This window comes from Coregonus clupeaformis, chromosome 9, assembly GCF_020615455.1.
Source record: "Coregonus clupeaformis isolate EN_2021a chromosome 9, ASM2061545v1, whole genome shotgun sequence".
Lineage (NCBI taxonomy): Eukaryota > Metazoa > Chordata > Actinopteri > Salmoniformes > Salmonidae > Coregonus > Coregonus clupeaformis.
The window spans coordinates 20,293,166-20,319,623 of NC_059200.1; the positions used below are offsets into that span (position 1 = coordinate 20,293,166).

Genomic DNA, 26,458 nt, shown 5'->3' on the forward strand with positions numbered 1-26,458 from the left:
TTGATGGTGTTTGCGACTGCGCTTGAAGAAACTTTCAAAGTTCTTAAAATGTTCCGTATTGACTGACCTTCATGTCTTAAAGTAATGATGGACTGTCATTTCTCTTTGCTTATTTGAGCTGTTCTTGCCATAATATGGACTTGGTCTTTTACCAAATAGGGCTATCTTCTGTATACACCCCTACCTTGTCACAACACAACTGATTGTCTCAAACGCATTAAGAAGGAAATCAATTCCACAAAGAAGGCACACCTGTTAATTGAAATGCATTCCAGATGACTACCCCATGAAGCTGGTTGAGAGAATGACAAGAGTGTGCAAAGCTGTCATCAAAGCAAAGGGTGGCTATTTGAAGAATCTCAAATATAAAATATATTTTGATTTGTTTGTCACGGTTTCGGCCGAGGCTGCTCCTTCTCCTTGTTCGGGCAGGCTTCGGCGGTCGTCGTCTCCGGAGTACTAGCTGCCACCGTTCTATGTTTCTATGTTTGATTGGTTTTGTCTGTTTTGTTACACCTGTTCCTTGTTAGTGTTCATTATGCGTCCTATTTAGTTCTCTTGAGTTTGGTCAGGTGTTGTGTGTAATTGTTCGATGTCACGTGTTGTGTTAGTTCGTTGTTCTGTTCTCTCTATATTGTGTTGTTAGAGAGAGTCGCGCACTTTGTGCGCATTTATTTTGTACTTACCATTGTGCGTAAAGTTCGCCTGTGGCCTGTTGCCGTGGTTGGCTTGTTCCTTGGACTTAACTAAAGACATCTGTTCGAACCTCTGTGTGTCCTGCGTGTGAATCTACGTTACCTCTACACTCAACCCTGACATTGTTTAACATGTCTTTGGTTACTACATGATTCCATATGTGTTATTTCATAGTGTTGATGTCTTCACTATTATTCTACAATGTAAAAAATAGTAAAAATAAAGAAAAATCCTTGAATGAGTAGGTGTGTCCAAACTTTTGACTGGTAATGTATATATATATATATATATGTAATTGTGCCGTCTGGTTTGCTTAATATAAGGAATTTGAAATGATTTATACTTTGACTTTTGATACTTAAGTATATTTTAGCAATTCCATTTACTTTTGATACTTACAGTGAGGGAAAAAAGTATTTGATCCCCTGCTGATTTTGTACGTTTAAATGTTATAAATTAATTTGCATTTTAATGAGGGAAATAAGTATTTGACCCCCTCTCAATCAGAAAGATTTCTGGCTCCCAGGTGTCTTTTATACAGGTAACGAGCTGAGATTAGGAGTACACTCTTAAAGGGAGTGCTCCTAATCTCAGCTTGTTACCTGTATAAAAGACACCTGTCCACAGAAGCAATCAATCAATCAGATTCCAAACTCTCCACCATGGCCAAGAACAAAGAGCTCTCCAAGGATGTCAGGGACAAGATTGTAGACCTACAAGGCTGGAATGGGCTACAAGACCATCGCCAAGCAGCTTGGTGAGAAGGTGACAACAGTTGGTGCGATTATTCGCAAATGGAAGAAACACAAAATAACTGTCAATCTCCCTCGGCCTGGGGCTCCATGCAAGATCTCACCTCGTGGAGTTGCAATGATCATGAGAACGGTGAGGAATCAGCCCAGAATAACACGGGTGGATGTTGTCAATGATCTCAAGGCAGCTGGGACCATAGTCACCAAGAAAACAATTGGTAACACACTACGCCGTGAAGGACTGAAATCCTGCAGCGCCCGCAAGGTCCCCCTGCTCAAGAAAGCACATATACAGGCCCGTCTGAAGTTTGCAATTGAACATCTGAATGATTCAGAGGAGAACTGGGTGAAAGTGTTGTTGTCAGATGAGACCAAAATCGAGCTCTTTGGCATCAACTCAACTCCCTCCTTCCACCCCTCTCTCTTTCCCTCCTTCCGCCCCTCTCTCTCTCTCTCTCTCTCTCTCTCTCTCCCTCCCCCCATCTCTGTCTCCCTCCCTCCCTCTCTCCTCTCCACTCACCAGATGACCGAGGCCATGAGGACGTTGATGTTCTTGGACAGAGGGGCTATGGGGGCCTCAGCCATCATGAGGGCAGAGAGAATGCCCCCTCCGAAGCAGTACAGCATAGAACTGAACCAGCAGGCAAACGGGCTCCTCCTCGCCACCTCCAGGACTCCTGTAACCCAGTCACCAGCGGAGGTTAGTGTAGTTAATCGAAAACTAAGTCAAATAACGAAAAAGTACAACATTTACATTTACATTTGAGTCATTTAGCAGACGCTCTTATCCAGAGCGACTTACAGTTAGTGAGTGCATACATTTTCATAACATCAAACACAATGTGCAGGATAATGAGAAACCCTGGAGGGGCTTAGAAAAAAGCCTGACTGTAAATCTATTAGCAGAAACTTCATCCTCATCCTCCTAATCATCATCATCATCATCATCATCATCATCAATTTTGAAGTCATCAGCTATTGATAGACTTTCTCTAACATCAACATCCTAACCTTATTTTGGAACAATGTGACAGCTACTGATCTGATGGAAAAGGCTGCACTGGGTCTCTGTAAAGCACTTTGTGACAACTGCTGATGTAAAAAGGGCTCTATAAAATACATTTGATTAATTGATTAATTAGAATAAGTCAACAATTATATGGAACAAGGAGTGTATTGTGTATTCTTGTTTAATGCTCTCTACTTGTCAGTTCTAGCAAATATGTTGTTATAAATCTGCAGAGGAGCTAAAAGCATAGCAGAACAATATGTTCATAGCGAGAGGAGAGATTACAGTGGAGGAGTTTCACATTACAGGAGTGTCACTGTTTGAGGAAGGTCCTTTCAGACTTCCATGGCTGTTAAACATTCACGAACAGTAGATATACAAATGAGAACCAGGTCAATTCCAGAGACACGATATGTCCTCATCTCGCCTGATTGTTGATTAGTGATGGTATCTGCTCAGTGTCCGTACTGTCTCCCCATATGCAAAGCCTTTCAGGATTGTGTTCATTCATTTTCAGTCAGACTATGGACACTGCCTCAAAGAAAGACATTCTAGATAAACTAGGATCCAGGATCAAGCGGTTTACAGTTCTAACTATGAAGCCATGCAGTTTACAGTTCTAACTATGAAGCCATGTAGTTTACAGTTCTAACTATGAAGCCATGTAGTTTACAGTTCTAACTATGAAGCCATGTAGTTTACAGTTCTAACTATGAAGCCATGTAGTTTACAGTTCTAACTATGAAGCCATGTAGTTTACAGTTCTAACTATGAAGCCATGTAGTTTACAGTTCTAACTATGAAGCCATGTAGTTTACAGTTCTAACTATGAAGCCATGTAGTTTACAGTTCTAACTATGAAGCCATGTAGTTTACAGTTCTAACTATGAAGCCATGTAGTTTACAGTTCTAACTGTGAAGACATGAGTTCTAACTATGAAGCCATGTAGTTTACAGTTCTAACTATGAAGCCATGCAGTTTACAGTTCTAACTATGAAGCAATGTAGTTTACAGTTCTAACTATGAAGCCATGTAGTTTACAGTTCTAACTATGAAGCCATGTAGTTTACAGTTCTAACTATGAAGCCATGTAGTTTACAGTTCTAACTATGAAGCCATGCAGTTTACAGTTCTAACTATGAAGCCATGTAGTTTACAGTTCTAACTATGAAGCCATGAGTTCTAACTATGAAGCCATGTAGTTTACAGATCTAACTATGAAGCCATGTAGTTTACAGATCTAACTATGAAGCCATGTAGTTTACAGTTCTAACTGTGAAGCCATGAGTTCTAACTATGAAGCCATGCAGTTTACAGTTCTAACTATGAAGCCATGTAGTTTACAGTTCTAACTATGAAGCCATGCAGTTTACAGTTCTAACTATGAACCCATGTAGTTTACAGTTCTAACTATGAAGCCATGTAGTTTACAGTTCTAACTATGAAGCCATGTAGTTTACAGTTCTAACTATGAAGCCATGTAGTTTACAGTTCTAACTATGAAGCCATGTAGTTTACAGTTCTAACTATGAAGCCATGCAGTTTACAGTTCTAACTATGAAGCCATGTAGTTTACAGATCTAACTATGAAGCCATGTAGTTTACAGTTCTAACTGTGAAGCCATGAGTTCTAACTATGAAGCCATGTAGTTTACAGTTCTAACTGTGAAGCCATGAGTTCTAACTATGAAGCCATGCAGTTTACAGTTCTAACTATGAAGCCATGTAGTTTACAGTTCTAACTATGAAGCCATGCAGTTTACAGTTCTAACTATGAAGCCATGTAGCTTACAGTTCTAACTATGAAGCCATGTAGTTTACAGTTCTAACTATGAAGCCATGCAGTTTACAGTTCTAACTATGAAGCCATGTAGTTTACAGTTCTAACTATGAAGCCATGTAGTTTACAGATCTAACTATGAAGCCATGTAGTTTACAGTTCTAACTGTGAAGCCATGAGTTCTAACTATGAAGCCATGCAGTTTACAGTTCTAACTATGAAGCCATGCAGTTTACAGTTCTAACTATGAAGCCATGCAGTTTACAGATCTAACTATGAAGCCATGTAGTTTACATATCTAACTATGAAGCCATGTAGTTTACAGTTCTAACTGTGAAGCCATGAGTTCTAACTATGAAGCAATGCAGTTTACAGTTCTAACTATGAAGCCATGCAGTTTACAGTTCTAACTATGAAGCCATAAAGTTTACAGTTCTAACTATGAAGCCATGCAGTTTACAGTTCTAACTATGAAGCCATGTAGTTTACAGTTCTAACTATGAAGCCATGTAGTTTACAGTTCTAACTATGAAGCCATGCAGTTTACAGTTCTAACTATGAAGCCATGCAGTTTACAGTTCTAACTATGAAGCCATGTAGTTTACAGTTCTAACTATGAAGCCATGCAGTTTACAGTTCTAACTATGAAGCCATGTAGTTTACAGTTCTAACTGAAGCCATGTAGTTTACAGTTCTAACTATGAAGCCATGCAGTTTACAGTTCTAACTATGAAGCCATGTAGTTTACAGTTCTAACTATGAAGCCATGTAGTTTACAGTTCTAACTATGAAGCCATGCAGTTTACAGTTCTAACTATGAAGCCATGCAGTTTACAGTTCTAACTATGAAGCAATGTAGTTTACAGTTCTAACTATGAAGCGATGTAGTTTACAGTTCTAACTATGAAGCCATGCAGTTTACAGTTCTAACTATGAAGCAATGTAGTTTACAGTTCTAACTATGAAGCCATGTAGTTTACAGTTCTAACTATGAAGCCATGTAGTTTACAGTTCTAACTATGAAGCCATGTAGTTTACAGTTCTAACTATGAAGCCATGCAGTTTACAGTTCTAACTATGAAGCCATGCAGTTTACAGTTCTAACTATGAAGCCATGCAGTTTACAGTTCTAACTATGAAGCCATGCAGTTTACAGTTCTAACTATGAAGCCATGTAGTTTACAGTTCTAACTATGAAGCCATGCAGTTTACAGTTCTAACTATGAAGCCATGCAGTTTACAGTTCTAACTATGAAGCCATGTAGTTTACAGTTCTAACTATGAAGCCATGTAGTTTACAGTTCTAACTGTGAAGCCATGAGTTCTAACTATGAAGCCATGCAGTTTACAGTTCTAACTATGAAGCCATGTAGTTTACAGTTCTAACTATGAAGCCATGCAGTTTACAGTTCTAACTATGAAGCCATGTAGTTTACAGTTCTAACTATGAAGCCATGTAGTTTACAGTTCTAACTCCTGACCACTGTAGGGCCCTTCATAACACTGCAGACGCTTACTTATTTATTTTTGTTTCAATAATTCAACAACAGCAGGGTCAAGCATGTTGTGTTTTGTAAAATACATGTACAGAACCTTACTTACCGTATTTTTCGCACTATAAGGCGCACCGGATTATAAGGCGCACCTTCAATGAATGGCCTATTTTAGAACTGTTTTCATATATAGGGCGCACCGGATTATAAGGCGCATAGAATAGAAGATACTGCAGTCAAACGTTTGACTGGGGTTGCGTTATGCATCCACTAGATGGAGCTGTGCTAAAGGGAATGTCAACAAAACAGTCAGATAAAGTCAAACTTTATTAAGCGTTCTGACAACAATTTTGGGGTCGTTATACACACACAAGTGGTGTGGGACTGTGAGTAAGCACATTACCGGTGTTTACTGACTACGGTAGCCGTAATGCTGCAAGCGGTGCGGCTTTGTAGTTTACCAGTCGTACTGAAACATTTCATTATTATTAAATTGTTTTTATCGGTTTTTCATACTGAAACATTTTGACAGAGCGCCTTGAGCGCCGTGTACAACCAGTATGGATCAACCAATTAACCAATTGATCCATATATAAGGTGCTCCGGATTATAAGGCGCACTGTCGTTTTTTGAGAAAATTAAAGGCTTTTAAGTGCGCCTTATAGTGCGGAAAATACGGTACTTGTCCCGATTTGTTGTATTTAAAACGGAACATTAGAAATGAGAAAATTAGAACAGGATTATAAATGGAAAGAGTGGGGAGAGAGATCGAACCCCTGCAGGTCTCCTGGGATAATGAGTGGTCTGGAGTTGGCAGAGTCAATGGTACCGCTAGACTAAACTCCAAAAACAGCCAGCATCAACATATCAAAGGGGAGAGAGGTTAAGAGATATTTAACAGGAGGAACTAACAGCAGTGGGACATTCATTATCACTGGGCATCTTGCACACTCTGTTTAATATCAACAAACATCACATGAAATGGCTACAACAATACGGATTAGTGATTACCCGGGTACACAGTTATAACACACCCATATGCGCGCGTACACACACACACACACACACACACACACACACACACACACACACAGAAATACACACAAATGAACAACACACAAAATATGCACAAAGGTTCCTCACAACTACAAATCGCAGGCGTCACCGAACCAACAACCAGCGTTTGCACAACCATTGAATATCTGATGAAATCTCATTTTGTGCATCGCTGTTCACCACAGATGGACAGCCAGCTTTGCGCAGCAGTACCCATCTGAACACACACATACGTCAGAACTGACAGCCTCCATGGTCGCCAGCATTTGGCGTTGGAGCATAGTAGTTCATGTTGCAACTGAAGTAGTGGTTAGTTACAGCATATCAATACCACAACAACGTCACTAATCAAAATAACTGTCATCATGCAAATCATCAATTGAAAGCAGGTTGTAGTCAATTGAAAGCAGGTTGTAGTCAATTGAAAGCAGGTTGTAGTCAATTGAAAGCAGGTTGTAGTCAATTGAAAGCAGGTTGTAGTCAATTGAAAGCAGGTTGTAGTCAATTGAAATCAGGTTGTAGTCAATTGAAAGCAGGTTGTAGTCAATTGAAAGCAGGTTGTAGTCAATTGAAAGCAGGTTGTAGTCAATTGAAAGCAGGTTGTAGTCAATTGAAAGCAGGTTATAACAGCCTTAATAACCTCTTAATAAGCCTAAAAAACAGTTATATAATTGTGGTTGCAGGATTAGGAGAGAAGCCATGGCTCCTTCTCCATAACACAGACGCAACAAAGCTTAAATACAGCCTGGTCCCAGATCTGTTTGTGCTCTCTTGCCAACTCCTCAGGCAAACAGTTGTAAAGTCCAAACAAACAGATCTGGGACCAGGCTAGGTTAAATAAAGGTTATTAAAAAAAATAAGCATGGAGCGGTAGCCATGCATGCATCAGATCCGGGAAAAAGCCTTCTGGGAAAAAGATTTGTGTCAACAGTGGATCCCTGAAGCTGGGTTTACTCAGAGACATACAATATACATAGTGTATGGCTCAGTCTTAACTATAGCAGTAGTACTGTGGTAGTACTGTAGCAGGTGGATGGGATGGTTACAATAATGACTGGTGAAACAGTTACATACCTGTCTACTGGGACACATAACCTGCAACATCCACAAAGGAACAACATTAATGACTATGTACATTATTTAATACCTACCTATGCAAATAAGTAAAAACTATTCATTTAATGACTTTTTACTATGTAAATGCTACCGTAGGTGTTATCAAAATATGTATAGATAACTAATGCAATTTTCTTGGGATCTTATCAACAACTTTGAAGCTGATATTTACAGACAATCATTTACAGTAGGCCTAGTCCCTAGTGGGTTGAGAAATGTAGCTGTTTTAATTTCTTCTCTTCATATGTACTGATGAGACAGATTATTACACAGCACCAGAACAACAGAGGAGCGCATGGAGTGGGTTATTTTGACACATAGGTCTACAACAGCGTGTTTTGTCACATAGGCCTACAACAGTGTGTTTTGCCACATAGGCCTACAACAGTGTGTTTTGCCACATAGGCCTACAGCAGTGTGTTTTGTCACATAGGCCTACAACAGTGTGTTTTGCCATATAAGCCTACAACAGTGTGTTTTGCCACATAGGCCTACAACAGTGTGTTTTGTCACATAGGCCTACAACAGTGTGTTTTGTCACATAGGCCTACAACAGTGTGTTTTGTCACATAGGCCTACAACAGTGTGTTTTGCCATATACAGCAGCAGCGGTGATGAGCTTCCTGCAGTTGAAAAGCAGTTAATGCCTTGAGGCTTTTAAAACAGCCAGCCAAGCAACAGGAACTAAGGAAGGTCGCTGCACCTGTTCAGCATAAGTAAACAGGAGAGGTTTTGTCAACGAATGCTTTTAGTTCCACTGCTAGTTCCACTGCATGCAGCTTCAGTACATTTTTAATTAGTAAAGCTTGTGCTTTGTCTATTAGCCTGGTCCCAGATCAGTTTGTGCTGTCTTGCCAAAGTTCCCAACAGTTTGCAAGAGGCACAAGCATATCTGGGACCAGGCTAATTTGGCAAAACAGCAGAAGCGGACCTGGGACCAGGCTAATAGTCTATTCCTTGCTACAGAGATGCCATTAGGAATGGGTGAACAAGTTATGCTGCCAGCTAGGGGCTGTTATTCATTGAGTGGGTTGTTGCTACTTTGCATATAGAAGAGGTTGTTCGTCGATACAGAAAATCCCTAACGAATGGCTAAACAAGCTTTTCTTCCAGTAAATGGGACTTAAAGAGTGAGTCCAAGAGATGTTTGTGTCCCAAGAGTCCCATAAAGAGCCTAAAAGATTGAATCTACAGTACGTCATGGAAAGGACTGCATGTCCCATAACGTCCCCTTTTGTGAATGACAGTATTTACCCGGTGGATATACAGTACTGAGAGAAGATAGGCAGTGTTTACACTGTGAAGGTTTGGTGAGCACTTTAATTCTGCATTCTGACAGGGACTGTAGGTAAATTATTATGAATGACACCCAAAAAATGAATGCTTGCTGGAGTACAATCTCTCACCGGGAACTCACTTAGGCACAGAGAGTCCCAAACACCAGCAGAGAGAGACACCCTGTAGAGACAGCTTGTTTAGTTGACCAGTATAGAAGGCATTGTACAGCAGAGGAGGCTGGTGGGAGGAGCTATAGGAGGACGGGCTCATTGTAATGGCTGGAATAGAAAGAAATAGAATGGAGTCAAACGTGTTGTTTACATGTGTTTGATGTGTTAGGTACCATTCCATTATTCCATCCCAGTCAATTCAATGAGTCTGTCCTCCTATAGCACCTCCCACCAGCCTCCTCTGATGTCCACTATCGCTAAGCAGACTGTGTAGATTACACCATGACCAGCAGGCCTCAAGATACCTTGTGGTAACCAGCTAGATTTGCATTCAGAGGGCATTTACAAGTCAAATCTGACCTGTTGGTGAAGTGAGAAAAAGACCAGATGCAATGACAAACTGAACACAGCTCTGAGCTCTGCCTGCACTTCTGGTGTCGTCCTGGGGACTTGTAGGCTGGTCCCAGATCTGTTTGTGCTGTCTTGTCACATTCAATAACAACAACCACATAGGAGTTGGTTATACAGCACAAACAGATCTGGAACCAGGCTAGAAGAGTTGGCCCCAGTCTGTGATAATTTCACATGCTCTCCAAACAGAAGGGACAGAATGTACTGTAACCTGTCTCACTGTCTTTCTGTAGTTCCGGTCTACAGGGTACATTCATTATGTTGCAAGCAGCAGCTTGTTTCTATAGAGGCCTGTATATAAAACACTTTGATGTGTCTTTAGATGTCGCCCTGAGAGAACAGTCTTATATCACAGAGTCCATTAGAGTTTGGGAGAGACTGGGGAGAGTCTCTCTCTTTCTCTCTCTCTCTCTGCTAGGTCTCCTCTGAGTGCCCTGCTAGAGGATGGAACACTTATTTTTAGGTTACCGATTGTTCACAGTAGAATGACTTATAACTAATGCTCTGTTTTCCATGTTAGACCTCACTCAGTGTAGTTTGGACAGTGCTTGAGATAACTCTTCTGTATAAAGACAAGTAAAAGTGGCCCTGTGAAAAATAATTACAATGTTACTATATATAAGTCTGTAATAAACAGTAAAAGGCAAACTAATGTTCAGTAAAGCTTTTCATTGAGCCTCTAGTCTAGAATGTGGCAGCTATTTTAAGTGAAAATGTAAAGTCCAAGTGCTTTGTGGGAATCATGACAAAATCCAGCGCTGTCTAAAAGTAGAGAGCAGCACTGGTGTTCTAATAAGCTCTGGTGTTCTTTGTGTCTTAAGTTCTACAATCTATCTCTGATATGGCTCTAGACTCCATTCTTATGGCTCTAGACTCCATTCTTATGGCTCTAGACTCAATTATTATGGCTCTAGACTCCATTCTTATTGTTTGTCTTGACGTGTTGTAGAATCCATCAAAATGAAGGCCACAAACATATTGTGTTACACACACACAAATACACACACACACAAATACACACACACACATACACACACACACACGTACCCAGAGGAGGGGTGATTTGAGGACACAAGTAAGTGAAGTACACACAAGTAAGTGAAGCCACTCTGCTCTAAAATAGACAGATGTTACACTGTGGTAGCCAGGGACAACAATGGGAGGTTTGTTTTAGACCTAGGCTCAAACACTATTTAAAATAATTTTAAATACTTTATCTGGGCTTGATTGAACTTGCCTGCTGCAATGGAACCAATAGAATAGTTGCAAAAGTGCAAACCTGGTGTATCTGGCACTCCAAGGAGACTAGAGCAAATGCTAAAAGTGTTTGAATCATTTCAAATAGTACTTGGGACTTGAACCCATGTGTGGTTTGTTTGGAGAAAAGGTCAATGTTGAGGCAGTAAAAGTCCACCTGTCTTCAGACTGAGCCACTACCAGAGTTACATATAAACATAACAGATTGGGCATAGTGTCAGGCAACTCAAGGTACAGTAGTCCTGTCCTGTACCTACTAGAATTACACATTCTGTGTTATAATCCAGTTTTGTTTATCATTTTATTTGGGCCATGTTTTTCCTCAGTGAGTCTTGAGGCAACCTTGATGCCAGAAAATAACCAGAAAGGAGGACCATTATTGATGGGCCTCGCCTCCCATCCCTGGCACTGAGTATCAAAAGGAATATAATATGTCTGCATAGCTTCAGCAGTACAGTCTGGATCTAAGTTACAGTAGTATGTGTATGATGAGTCTAATCTCTATGGTTGTTGGAGTGGGAGTACTCAATAAGGGTGTGTGTGTGTGTGTGTGTGTGTGTGTGTGTGTGTGTGTGTGTGTGTGTGTGTGTGTGTGTGTGAAGATCACTGGGACAACACATTTATTTTGTTCACAAATATGTACTTCAAGCGTGATGTTTAAATACTTCAAGAGTGCAAAAGTGGTGTGACTTGCCCTTATTCATTTCACCTGGGCAAATAGATCAACCATAAATACATTTGGAAAGTGGACTAAAGCATAAATATGTCACTCTTAAAGATTGAGGGATCTCAAAATGTCCATGCAACAATAATCCATTGCATAATATTATTATGCCATCCAGTTGTGGGGATTTAGAAAATGAAAACATGACGGTAAACGATCTCAATATCAACGTGGCCAAATCGGGAGAATTGTGTAGAATGTTCTGTCGTAGTAAATATATTATGTTATAGCTTGGTCTGGCTAAAATTTTGTGCATGACCCATCTTGTGTTGGGCCTTCGGATTTAATACAATGGACAAAGACTTCTATCTTGTCGGCCTTGTCAGCAGGTGGCTAAGAACAACACCCACGCCATAGGTCTCTCAGTCCTTCCAACTCACGAGTTCTCCCATGACACACACAAACACAAACACACACACACACACACACATTATTACTGATAACACACGCACACACAAAATCCCCTCTTTCGGCTGAACATTTTCCCAAAACACACACACACACACACACACACATTATTACACACACACACATTATTACTGATAACACACGCACACACAAAATCCCTTCTTTTAGGCTGAACATCTGAAGACAGACAACCCGACTCAGAGCCAATGCAATGGAAGTGACCTCGACCAACTCATCAGGACCAATCAGAAGATCAGAACTCCTAGAATCAACCTACTTTATTTTATTGTATAAAATGTCAGCACACAATGTTTAGGGGCGCTCTCAGATATCTCCCTACGAGATTGACGAACGGGTCCGTGCACGCTATTTACAGATATCTTTACCTCTGAATAAACTGCCTCATATTATACAATTATCCACCGTGTCCGAAAGTCTCTACTTGGTCTCCGTTCTCCAGTAAACTTGTTTTATCAACAAAACTTGGTAGCAGAGGAGGGTTTTCTAACTCTGAATTCGGTCCATAAAAGTTGATAGAGACAGGAGACAAGTAAGAGACGGATCTGAAAGGACGGGTGACCTGTCCGCAGGAGCAGCCGGGAATCCAGCTCGCCTCAGGAAACTGATCTAGACGGCCGTCAATACAAAGGTAAGCAGAACCTGTTAAAACAAAATCTGCATATTGTATTGTAGGATAAACCCAAATTATGATCAGTAGTACTGGGCGTGAGTATGGATTACTGATAAATTTATAACATATCTATTATGACTCAAAAGGCACATATGTAAAGATATCTGAATTCTTTAGGTTTTTACTGTTGAAATGTGACTCTCTAGAGAGGAGTCTAGTTACAGTGGTTCACAAGAGAAGGACCGACTTTTATTTTCTGTTGAAATGTGATTCTCTAGTGAGGAGTCTATTTACAGAGGTTTGGTTCACTAGAAATGGACCCTTTTATTTTTACTGTTGAAATGTGACTCTCTAGGGGAGGAGTCTAGTTACAGAGGTTGAGGTTCACGAGAGACGGACCCTTTTATTTTTTGCTGTTGATATCTGAAATCTTAGGTTTTTACTGTTGAAATGTGACTCTAAGAGAAGAAGTCTAGTTACAGTGGTTTTATTTCCTGTTGAAATGCGGCTTTCTAGTGAGAAGCCTATTACAGTTTTTGGTTCAAGCGATGGACCCTTTTATTTGATCCACAAGAGAAGGATCTGGTGACTTGATAAAAAGATTCAGATAGTCGGGTTGAGTTAATTCCGTGAGAATCCAAGTCCAGAAAAGGTTCTCCCGACTAGACGCCAGTTGAATGGTTTAAACGACTGGGAGTCTCCTTGAGGAGAATCAAAAAAATATATAATAAAAAATACAAGTTCAGATAGTCGGGCAATTTGGTTGACGTGGCACTCAACTATATGTACTGTGAGGAACTTAAACTGAATTCGTGTGTTGATGCTGATATGTAATGAAAAATGTAATTGTTGAAATGATAACCTGAATGTTGTGTAAGATTGGCCGTTTCATGAGACTAACTAGTTGATAACTTTTAAGAGGACCACCGAGTCCTATTTTGCCTGTTATGTAGCCGCTGCGCTAAAAGCTGACTTGAACTTTTTCCCTCTTGCGGTGTTGGTATTTAAATAATTCCTAAAATTAAATTGATAATTATTTTGGAAGCGCTCGAGTTTGTTAATATATTGTTCCAAAAGGGCGATTCTGATACCTTTTGGGAAAATATATAATAACTCGAATACCTGAAAAACAATAATAACTTTTGCAAAATAATTCCCAAAATTAAATTGATAATTATTTTGGGAGCGCTCGAGTTTGCTAATATATTGTTCCAAAAGGGCGATTCTGATACCTTTTGGGAAAATATATAATAACTCGAATACCTGAAAAACAATAATAACTTTTGCTAAATAAATCCCTAGAATTAGATTGATAATTATTTTAGGAGCGCTTGGGTTTGTTAATGTATTCTTCCAAAAGGGCGATTCTGATACCTTTTGGGAAAGTATATAATAGCTCGAGTACCTGAAAGACAATAATAACTTTTGCAAAATAATTCATGGGATTAAATTGATGATTGTTTTGGGAGCGCTCGGGTTTGTTAATATATTGTTCCAAAAGGGCGGTTCTGATACCTTTTGGGAAAATATATAATAATTCGAATAATTGAAAAACAATAATACCTTTTGTAAAATAATTCCTAATAATAAAGCATTGAACATTTTTTGTGTACGAGGGTGGGACATCAGAGATAAATCTCAGTCAGCGCCAAGAATACATTGCTGGATTCGGCCAGTGACGGGCTAAGAGCACCAAGATAGTCTAATAAACTGTATAACCATGGCAACCACTACCGTCCCAAAACTCAAATTTAATGAATATCTAGATCAAAGAATACAGGATAGAGCGGGAGGGAAAGAACAGTATAAGACAGTAAAGAAAGTGTGGGAGGGAGTGAGACTCAAATGGACACAGGCAGGTTACTTTAGCGGGGGTGCCCCGTCTAAAGGGCAACTCATCTCTATGGAGATAGAGCTAGGGGAGGCAGTGAGGGAAGGAACAGAAAGTGAAGTGAAAAGGAATAAGTCTCACTTATTCAAGAAGGAAGGGACTAAACACAGAGAGAGAGCAGAGGCTGAGCTAAGGATAGGTACGTGGGCAATTGAGGAAACACGACGAGCACACCCATACAAGAAACCAGACATGATGGGTGTGGTGATTGAACCCACAACTGAGACAACACCAATAGTGGGGACACAGTCCATGAGTGACATACCAGCGCCCTCAGCACCACTGTATCCGACCCTGCCACAGGAAGCGAAGAGCACACCACCCGCATACACACCCACTCCTCCAACTAACCCTTATAACCCATTCCTAAGTCCTGCAGTGGTACAAGCGCCTGTGTTCGTGGTGCAAGGAGGACACCTAGTGGGGAACATGGCACTAAGACCATACCATTGCTCTTCCAATGGGGCCCTTCCAATTTGAAGCATCAATTCCTATATTGTCCCAACTGTCCAATCAACCTATTAGGAAGGGACCTATTGTGCAAACTGAAATGTTCAATCTACCTTACCGAAAAAGGGTGTGGAGGTTTCCATTGATCCCATTACCTCCACACCAGTTCATCCAGTTAGGGTGCTGATGCTACCCATCATCCCAACTCCAGTGCTCTCCCTGACCCAAGAAATATACTGGTTGAAGTGCATCGAATCCGGCCAAGGAACCCCTGAGGTTCAATTCAAGTTCAACCAGCTGAGACAACTCATTTACACATTTCACCCATACAAGACTCCTCAAGCTGAAATCCACTGTACACTTAATGTGACTGATAATGATGTCAACCCATATACCGATGACTGGGATGAAAACATGATGCACCTGACACCAACAATCAGATGTTGTACCATAGTGTGTGGACAGGAAGGAGTGGCTGCTCCGGTTATCCTACCTTCCCATTTGAAATCCTGGTACCTACTGGGCGAAGAATCTGCTCCCCATGTTACACTGGCAGTTGGAGACGGTTTTGAAGCAAGGAGCCTTGGGCCTATGATCAGAAGAGCATCCAAACTCCAGTGGGAACTCACCCAAACTCCAGGAATAACCAAAGCCACCACTGAGAACATGTGGAGGTTTATGACAGTTGACACAGAGGAACATTGCCTTCCTGAACGTTTGACTCTCCCAAGACACCATGGTAAACCTTACACAGACCACCCCTCATCACAAGCACTGCTTTCCACCATTGATGAAGGCATATGGACACACACCCCATTTGATGTTGGACAACTACAGGTGGCACCAGTCACCATCACCTTACTCAACCCTGATCAAATTCCTATCTACCGAACACAGTACCGTCTGAAACCTGAACAGACCAGGGGGGATCAAACCAACCATAGATGGGTTGTTGGGAGCTCGTGTCATATATCGCACTGTGTCTCCATGGAACACACCAATCTTACCAGTCTTGAAAACAGGAGGTGAAACATACCGGATGGTACAAGACTTCCGAGCAGTGAACGACGTCACTGCACCCATTGACCTACCTGTCCCTGACCCTCACATTACACTGAGTAATCTCTCACCAAAACACCAATACTTCACCGTTGTGGATCTGGCTAATGCCTTCTTCAGCATTCCACTGGATGAGGCTTCACAGCCTCTCTTTGCCTTCACATATGAACATCAACAGTATACGTATTCGGTTCTTCCACAGGGTTACAGGTGTTCTCCCGGAATCTTCAATCATATCCTAAAGACACACCTGGCTGAATTGAAAATCCCTGAAGGAGTGATACTCATCCAATATGTAGATGACCTTTTGCTGGGGGGCTCCCACATCTGATCTCTGTCTACAAATGACAAAAACCCTACTTGACTTCTTGGCTGTCAAAGGCTACAAGGTCAAAATGAGCAAAGTCCAGTCCTGTCGCAGAACTGTCCTTTTCCTTGGCAGAGAAATCTCAGGAGAAGGTGCTGGTCTCTCGAAATCCCACCGAGATTCCATACTCCATCATCCACGTCCCACCACAGTGTCAGGCATGTTGTCCTTCCTGGGGTTGACAGGGTACAGCCGTACCCACATCCCTGACTACACATCCAGGACTGAACCACTGAGAGAAATAGTGAGAGAAGCAGGACCAAGAAACTTACACTCCTCACTTACCTGGACACCTGAAGCATCAACAGCGTTTGCTCTCCTAAAAACCGATCTCTCGGTGGCAGCAGCTCTGACAGCACCCGACTACAAAAACAAATTTCATCTTGATGTTTCTGAAAAGGAGGGGTTCACTTCTTCCATCCTTTTTCAGAAACAAGAGGGGGAGAGAAGAGTACTGATGTATCATTCCTCTAAGTTGGACCATATTGAAGCAGGTCAGACAACATGTTCCAGGTACGTGGCTGCAGTGGCAAAAGCTATTGAAAAAAACCGCCCACCTGGTAATGTGCCACAAATTGGAAATCCATACGCACCATGGGGTTGCAGCATATCTGATGAGCAAGGAATTCACGTTCAGCGCTGAAAGAAAGAACAAAATCCAGAATAAATGCACCCAATCACACATTACTTTTGTCAACACCGACAAAAACATGGCAGACGCACTCAATGCAGAAGAAGGGTTGGCACACTCCTGCGAAGAGAGGGCGGCACAGGAACTGAAACTGCGACCAGACTTGGGAAACGAACCCCTTACCAATCCTGATCTATGGTTGTACACCGATGGATGCTGCTATAGAGGAGAAGAAGGGAACATAGCAGCATATGCAGTGGTACAGCAGCTTCCAGACGGGTCACACGTGACCCTGGAATCAGACATCATCCCACAACCTGCCTCAGCCCAACTAGCTGAGATCATTGGTTTGACTCAAGCCCTGGAAAAGGCTGAAGGAAAGACTGTGAACATCTACACTGACTCAGCATATGCTCATGGAGCAGTCCATACAGATGGACCACAATGGGTCAGACGTAACTTCACCACAACAGGAAACCTTCCGATCAAACACAAGGCACAAATGGAGAGACTGATAAAAGCAGTCTCACTACCTGAGCAGGTGGCCATCATGAAGTGCAAAGGACATCAGCAACTCAAGAACAAAGTCAGCGAGGGAAATGACGCAGCTGACAAAGCAGCCAAGAAAGCTGGGGGCTACACTCCAAGACAGATGGTGCTGCAGACTCAACCAGCTAGAACAGAACTCACAGACCAACACATAAAGGAACTACAATTCACAGCGGGCCCGTATGAGCACTCGGTATGGGGACAGATGGGAGCCACCAAAGGACCTGATGAACTTTGGAGATGCCATGACGGCAGGTTGGTGGCCCCAGCTAATCTCTGCCCCGAGCTGATACGTGAGGCTCATGGGCCCACCCATGAAGGGAAACTCAAAACTTTACAGAAGGTTTCCCATATTTGGTGGCACCCACACATTAAGGACATGACAGACTTGTTTTGTGATGAGTGCAGCATTTGTGGCAGCCACAACCCAAAGAAACCTTTCCAAACACCCATGGGTTCATACCCAGTACCTAATGCATGTTTTCAGGACATTAGCATAGATTACACTGACATGGGGGCTGATAATGTAACTAATGGGAAAAGGTACTTATTGGTAATGGTAGATCGATTCTCCAAATGGGTTGAGGCAATACCAACAGCACGTGAGGATGCTAGGTCAGTTATTAAGTGGCTGCAGACTGAACTCATACCAAGGTATGGGGTTCCAAGACAAATTCGATCCGACAACGGGTCCCATTTCAGTAACCAACACCTGAGACAGGTGGAGGAGAGGTTCGGCATTGTGCACAAGTTTGGGTCTGTGTACCGGCCGCAATCTCAGGGCCTCGTGGAACGCGCCAATCAAACTTTGAAGGCTAAGATAGCCAAGGTATGTGCAGGTTCAAAGTTGACGTGGGTTGAAGCTCTGCCCCTGGCGTTGATGGCCATGAGAGCCTCTCCAGGAGCAGGCACCCATCTCTCTCCACATGAGATTATGACTGGTAGAGTCATGCCTGGTCCACCAAGGAGGGAGGTCATATGCCCGCCCTTGATGTACAACAAATTGTAATGTCTGAATATGTGAGAAAACTAACGGAACTCTCTGCAGCTCTCTCCAAACAGATTCACAAGGTCCAAGAGGGGGAGCTGACGGGAGATCCGGCGCTGCTGAAGGTAAAAGTTGGCGACTGGGTAAGGATCAAGGTTCACAAGAGAAAGTGGCAAGATCCCAGGTGGACTGGACCGTACGAAGTGAAGGAGGTTACTTCACACTCAGTCCAGGTCAAAGGTAAATCAGGCGCACCTTGGCACCACTTGACACATTGTACACCAGCACCAACTCCTTCCAGAACCCTGACTGAAGTCAGAAGTGATTTAATCACATTAAATTCGGATCAAATTCTTGACACCAACACTATCTGAATATGTGGAGGAGACTCCCATCTTCAGATACTGGAGGGGAAAGACAGAGGAGGGACAGACCACCATGGGAGAGACTGGGGTGCTCTGCTCCACTCCTTGTTTTGTTGATTGTAACTATTGGGGTTACTCTAGGAATCATACTCTGGTCAGTACAGCACATGACACAGACACCCATTACACCCACTAGTAAACCTAACGACACATTCAATGCCACAACCATACGTCCGACCAACCTGCACTCCGACACATTGAGCCCAGATCAGAATGTAAGCCACAGCCACCACGTAAATAAACGACAAGTTGTCTCTAACACCCCTTTCCTGTGGGCCCAGACAATTGTATAGAAGCACCACATTATGTATACCCTTTAATGTTACCACTACTGCGACAGTGCCGTGGGTAGACTTCAGAGACCTTTCCTACTACCGTGACTGGGACTGGTATATGACAGTGGGGGACACCCATAGCGATTGGACTTGGACAAACTTGGTATGTGAGACTAATTATGACTGGTCCAGTTGCACCTCTACTACATTAGGAAAACAATGGAGGAAACTCTTGACTTTGACAAAAAACTCTAAAGGACTCAAATTTACTATCTATCCTGGTATTGCATTAGGCTGCCAGGACTTTAGACTTGCTCCTTATGTAAGCTGTACCACTGCACCAGTCCATTGGAATGTTCGAATTTGTCATATTAATAACACAAAAGCACAGGCTATTAATGAAAATGGTAATAAGAATAATTCTATTATTTTACTTACCACTCCACCTACTTTGGATGATGCAATCCTGACCGCTACAGGTGTCTCCGGCCTTTCTAACAACTGGCTCTTGTTGACTGAGGAAGCGGCAAAGGTGACTCATCAGAGTTGTGTGGTTTGTATGGGGGCACGGCCATTGCTTCGCATTATCCCTGCCGCCATTACGCCAGAATGCTTCCTGTCTGTCATGAAACATGACAACCCTTCCGCCAATTGTACACTATGGGACGTAGTTCATCCCTTGGTTACTAAAGCAACTAAGAAACCAATTTTTTTCCTATCAGGTGGCTAGAGCTAACTTTACCTGTGTTAATCTCACGAAAGGTCTACCATTGTTGGGTATGGTACCTGTTGGATGGTGTCAGTTTATCTATACGCCTAATGCTGAGTTTAAACCTGTTTCCAGGGCTGATGTCTGGTGGTGGTGTGGAGGCGTTCATCTGTTTGATGGACTGCCTGGAAATGCCACAGGCACCTGTGCACTAGTCTCTCTTTTGCTACCAATTTCTGTGTATCCAACAGGTGTTCAGGAGCTGGTGACCCATGTGTCTGACTTAATTCCTACCAGGACCAGGCGCGCTGTGGGCCCTACTCATGGGGACCCAACCTACATTGATGCAATTGGGGTCCCTAGGGGGTACCAGATGAGTATAAATTGATTGACCAAGTAGCCGCAGGTTTTGAATCTTCATTTTGCTGGTGGTGCACAATTAATAAAAATGTTGACAGAATCAATTATGTCCATTTTAATGTTCAAAAATTAGGCAATTGGACACAACAAGGTTTTGAGGCGGTGCATGGCCAGTTGGCTGCGACCTCTCTCATGGCTTTCCAAAATCGTATTGCTGTCGACATGCTCCTGGCTGAAAAAGGAGGAGTATGTGCTATGTTTGGTGAACAATGTTGTACCTTTATTCCCAACAATACAGCCACAGATGGCAGCTTGACTGTCGCCCTGGAAGGGTTACGAACTCTTAATGGCAAAATGAAGAGCCACTCAGGGGTGGATACTTCAATGTGGGACTCTTGGATGGATGCGTTTGGTAAATATAAAACGCTTGTTTCTTCTATACTTGTATCCATCTCTGTTTTTGCTGCAATTCTAGTGCTTTGTGGATGCTGTTGCATTCCATGCATACGGACGCTGACAACCAGGATTATAACCACCGCTATTGATCCGCATCCTGCAGATAACGGTCAGATGTTTCCTTTGCTTGCTATTGACGATGCTGACCAAGGATATCTGGATGATGAATAGCATCTAAGCTTTTGTCACGTCTCTTGTGAGACGTGAAGAGGGGGAATGTAAAACTTTATCTTCTGATAAAGTTTTCCCTATTTTGCCAAATTGCAGCATTTAAGCTTTATGTCACGTCTCTTGTGAGACGTGAAGAGGGGGAATGTAAAACTTTATCTTCTGATAAAGTTTTCCCTATTTTGCCAATTACACTGTTAGCTTGTGTCACGTCTTAAGTTTTCCTTCTTTACTGTTACTTGGTCACGTCTCTGGGGAGACGTGAAGAGAGGGATTTGTCGTAGTAAATATATTATGTTATAGCTTGGTCTGGCTAAAATTTTGTGCATGACCCATCTTGTGTTGGGCCTTCGGATTTAATACAATGGACAAAGACTTCTATCTTGTCGGCCTTGTCAGCAGGTGGCTAAGAACAACACCCACGCCATAGGTCTCTCAGTCCTTCCAACTCACGAGTTCTCCCATGACACACACAAACACAAACACACACACACACACACACATTATTACTGATAACACACGCACACACAAAATCCCCTCTTTCGGCTGAACATTTTCCCAAAACACACACACACACACACACACATTATTACACACACACACATTATTACTGATAACACACGCACACACAAAATCCCTTCTTTTAGGCTGAACATCTGAAGACAGACAACCCGACTCAGAGCCAATGCAATGGAAGTGACCTCGACCAACTCATCAGGACCAATCAGAAGATCAGAACTCCTAGAATCAACCTACTTTATTTTATTGTATAAAATGTCAGCACACAATGTTTAGGGGCGCGCTCTCAGATATCTCCCTACGAGATTGACGAACGGGTCCGTGCACGCTATTTACAGATATCTTTACCTCTGAATAAACTGCCTCATATTATACAATTATCCACCGTGTCCGAAAGTCTCTACTTGGTCTCCGTTCTCCAGTAAACTTGTTTTATCAACAGTTCTCTTAAGTTTCATGTTCTGTCAAACGCTAGAGGCTGAATTATGTCATTCTGGAGCACAAAGTGTAGTAGCCTTGCCTAACATTCAACAAATTGTCATTAAAATATGAAAAGTAAAGAACCAAAACATTCAATAGGCTAGTATATTAGGCTATATTAAAAAGTTATAACAATTGTAGTGAGCTAGACCTGTCCAATTCAACCCGTTGTTGAATGTTCTTTGCTTACCTGGCTGTTCTCGAAGTGCCATCACTGACACAATATAGTGCGCCGTGTCAAAGTATGGAAACATGGACAGACCAGCCAGTCCATGGGACAGTTGGTCCAAATTCACAACCCCAAACAAATCCATATTTCTGTTACTGTGGAACCCTTCACTTGGACTGTTCTCTAGTTCTAATCCTCGAGGTGTCAATACGCGGCAGCCGTCCAACTCCGAGCATCAAAGCAGTACGTTTGGTTTATCCCAGGTCTGTCCCTGTCTGTCTTGTCTTCACACCAAAACAGCTGGATCTGACGAAAGTGCAAAAAAGCCGCCAACAGCTGGTTAGCGGATTTATGGGGACCTCCCCTGGTCGCTTAGCAACGGCTCCCTATGGGCACCGGATAGGAAATGCAATGCCATTGAACACTAGGATGCGGAATTCCTGCTACTTCGGTCCGCCATTGCTATGATGTAGCAGATCAAGCAAGCCGAGCTCTCTGATTGGCAAATAGTGGGAGGATTAGCCAATCAGAGGTGTGTGCGTCTAAATGAGTAATGCTACAGGTATTGGACCATATACAGTCACAGTCATAGGACAGGTTCTCGCAATACACGTCTGCACGCACGTGGACACACACACACACACACACACACACACACACACACATGCATAGGCATATGCAGAGAGTTGCAACTATTTACATCATGGACCCAATTTGTAAGTCGCTCTGGATAAGAGCGTCTGCTAAATGACGTAAATGTAAATGTAAATGTAAATGTAAATGATAATTACCTGAGCAGAAGGCTACAGTTATGCACAGGTTATTATCATTGCAACCGTTTACATGGTAATTGGGTCATTATTGGGCTGCTGTAATATATATATATATATATATATATTTTAATAGACTTCTTTTTTTTTACTAGAATAAATGCATTTTCTGAACACCCCACAACATTAAGTACATATTAAACCTTCAAGAAAACATATTTTCCCACCTCAGACATTAAAGGCCTTTTATTATTGTCAATGTTTGTCTGATATGGACACCATTTATCTTCAACCACGATACAGACAATATGGAAGTTGTCTGAATATGATTATAAAAGATATTTGTTATAAAATCAACATTTACCTAATGCTCACGTGTCCCCCAAACCAATTCAATTATTATAAATATAGAATGTGTCACGGATTCTGCCGAGGCTGCTCCTCCTCCTTGCTCGGGCAGGCTTCGGCATTCGCCGTCCCCGGAGTACTAGCTACTACCGTTAGATGTTTCGATGTTAGATTGGTTTTGTCTGTCTATTGCACCTGTGTCCGTTTGTGTCTGATTATGTGTCCTATAAATTGCCTGCTTTGTGTTGGTTAGTTTGTGTGTTATTGTTACGCCTGTCCGTTAGTGCTGCGTGTTTCTCTATGTTTGTTGTTTTGTTGTTTACGCACAGTTTGCGTAATCGCGCGCCTCTGTTTTGTGTTGAGGCCGTTTATTGTATTTTGCCTAGTGTTTCACTAGTAAAGTCTGTTGGACTAAGCTTCGGTGTCCTGCGCCTGACTCCCACACCACATTTACATCAGCCCTTGACAAATGTATGTAAAATCTCAGAATTTTGCTATATTTAACCCTGAAGTAGACACGTTATGTGTCAGCGGGCTCATCATTTAAATAAAAAAATGCTTTCAATTCTGAATTTTAACATTAATCTAATCTTCTTGGGATTGTCCTTTTAACATTTCAGACCTAGCTCAGAAAACATAAAATTCATATTTATTCATCTTGCCATTTTATTTAACAAATATTGTCATGTGACGGGGTTGAGGCTAGGGTGACAGTGTTGAATACTGTAACGGGGTTAAAGAGACACATCGGTTTCCGTGTAAACTAGTTTAGTTAATTATCAAAATGGTCCTCTGTAGCTCAATTGGTAGAGCATGGCGCTTGTAACGCCAGGGTAGTGGGTTCGATCCCCGGGACCACCCATACGTAAAAATGTATGCACACATGACTGTAAGTCGCTTTGGATAAAAGCGTCTGCTAAATGGCACATTATTATTATATTATTAAAATCCCTCCAAGATTTACCCCAAAACCCCATTTCATTGTGTGCAACCATGTAATAAGGACGTTAGATATATTTAGAATAATCTGGGTTTTATTAACTGAACTGCAGTAAATATCGAAACAAATAAAAACATCAGGCATTAGGGTAATTCAAAACATTTAACAGTAGGAACATTTTCCAAAGGCATTTAGAATGTTAGAACAGCTAAAACTACAGCACTAATGTCAGCATGGCTATCCTTCTTCTCAGGAGCACCATATTCATTCATTCATTCATGGTTTTCTTCCTGAGAGTCTGGCCCACACCGCTCTCAACCTCTACATGGCGGGATGTCACACGCTGTGGGGGTGGAATCACCCTCTCAAGGACTTCATCAAACTGATACCAGTGGATGTTGTCCAGAAAAATATGTTTGGTCCTACACAATGCATACATTTCACTTGTATGAAAAGAAAAAAATGTATGCATTCACTAACTGTAAGTCGCTCTGGATAAGAGCGTCTGCTAAATGACTGAAATGTAAATGTAAAATGTACACTCAGTTCATCCGTGCCGAGGATGACTGGATAAAGGTCATTATCATATTCCACTACACACTACTGCCCAAGAAGACCTGGATTTCCCCACTGGATTTCGTCCACAGGTTGTGGATTTTCCTCATTGGCTGGCTGTTCTGGAGCAGCCAGGACCTTCTCGCTGAAACTGAAGTGCTGTGTGTTAAAGCATGTACAGTTTAGGTCCTTCTTTGTTGAACAAAGGCAGCTGACATCACGAGACATCAGCTCTCCAGGAGCAAAGGTGATGACCTGGTGTATTCTCATGGTGGAGGGCACCGCTTTTATCGGGCTTGGCATCATCTCCATCTCACGTTCAACATTGGCACTCTTCACAAAGAACAGCTTCACTGACGTGTTTGTCTCACAGAGGGCTTTGTAAAGCTCCTGTGCATCACTGATATCACGGCCCTTAGCCACCAACCTGTCCGCCGTTCTCGTCAACATTCCTCCCACACCATCAGGAGCCCCTTTTCCATGGCTTGACTCAAAAAAGTTCCATGTACCAGCTTTGAATCGACGTTTGTGTAATTCTGTTGTGAAAAGCAGGAAGCCTCTCTGCTTATACTGTGTGCAAGGCCCATCACTAAAACAGTGCAATACAGACACTTGTGGATGTGTGGCCTGAAGGTAGTCTAGCACTGGATTGAGGTGTTTCCATATAGCAGGAGGGCCTTTGTGCCTAGAGGGGGAGATCGTTGTGAAGCATATTGGCTCCTGTTGGCCAACATACAGCACCCCAGTATGTAGAGTGGCCTGCTGGTGAGAGGGCCCAAAGTGAACAGCTTAGATCTCCGATGTGTATTTGCAGACATAGTTCTCTGAAAAGTCCACATGGATCAAGGCCTCCTTGATATTCATAAATAAAGTAAATAGCTCAACCCTGTCACAGGTTTACAACCCCATTACAATGAAACGTGACGGGGTTGAGTGTGACGGGGTTGACTTTTTTTTTCGCTCAAAATGGACTCTGCTCCTCATGTGGTGAAGGACAGGAGACCACATGGTGTGCATGATATTAATAGATTGTATATTTTTATGGGTTAAAGTATAATTTTGATAAGTACTAGTTTTCCATCTTTCATGTAACAGGGTTGTTGGTAAGCTCGACGATCCCCACCTGACTTGAAAAAATAAATAAAATACAGATATAAAAGTATGTGATTACTTGCCTGTTTCTGTAACATGCAGTTGAAAATTGTTGAATGATGTCACTTCCTGTTAATGATGGCACATAAGGGTGGACTGACCATTTTTATTGGCAGTTTGGTTGGCGTGACGGGGTTTAGTGTAGACTGAGGGACAGAGCTAAATCACGTGATTTTAATCAATAATCATGCATTTATTTGATAAAAAGACTTTCTCAACAAAATAACACATATATGTTTGCATTAATGGCAAGAGTGATTAATTATGTGCACATTTTAAAATTAATTTCCCAACTAAAAATTAAGTGAAACGCCTGGGGGACATGACACAATTCTTAGTGTCAGTTAAAAAATAAGATTTTTTAAAAATAAAGTTGAAGTTAATGCTATATTTATTTTAATTAATTATACCGGAT

At 41.9% G+C, this 26,458-nt stretch overlaps 1 protein-coding gene across 1 annotated transcript in view; it reads right to left on the bottom strand.

Annotated features, from left to right (window-relative positions):
- The window catches only part of LOC121573437 (trimeric intracellular cation channel type B), a 47,491-nt gene extending 24,841 nt beyond the window's left edge, over nucleotides 1-22,650 (bottom strand). Inside the window, exons 1-2 of the mRNA XM_041885440.2 lie at nucleotides 22,300-22,650; nucleotides 1,969-2,125 (exon numbers count right to left, since the gene is read on the bottom strand). Coding sequence (XP_041741374.1) covers nucleotides 1,969-2,125; nucleotides 22,300-22,423 — 281 coding nt within the window. The 5' untranslated portion in view covers nucleotides 22,424-22,650. The remainder of the gene's footprint in view (nucleotides 1-1,968; nucleotides 2,126-22,299) is intronic.
- Nucleotides 22,651-26,458: the final 3,808 nt, after the last annotated feature.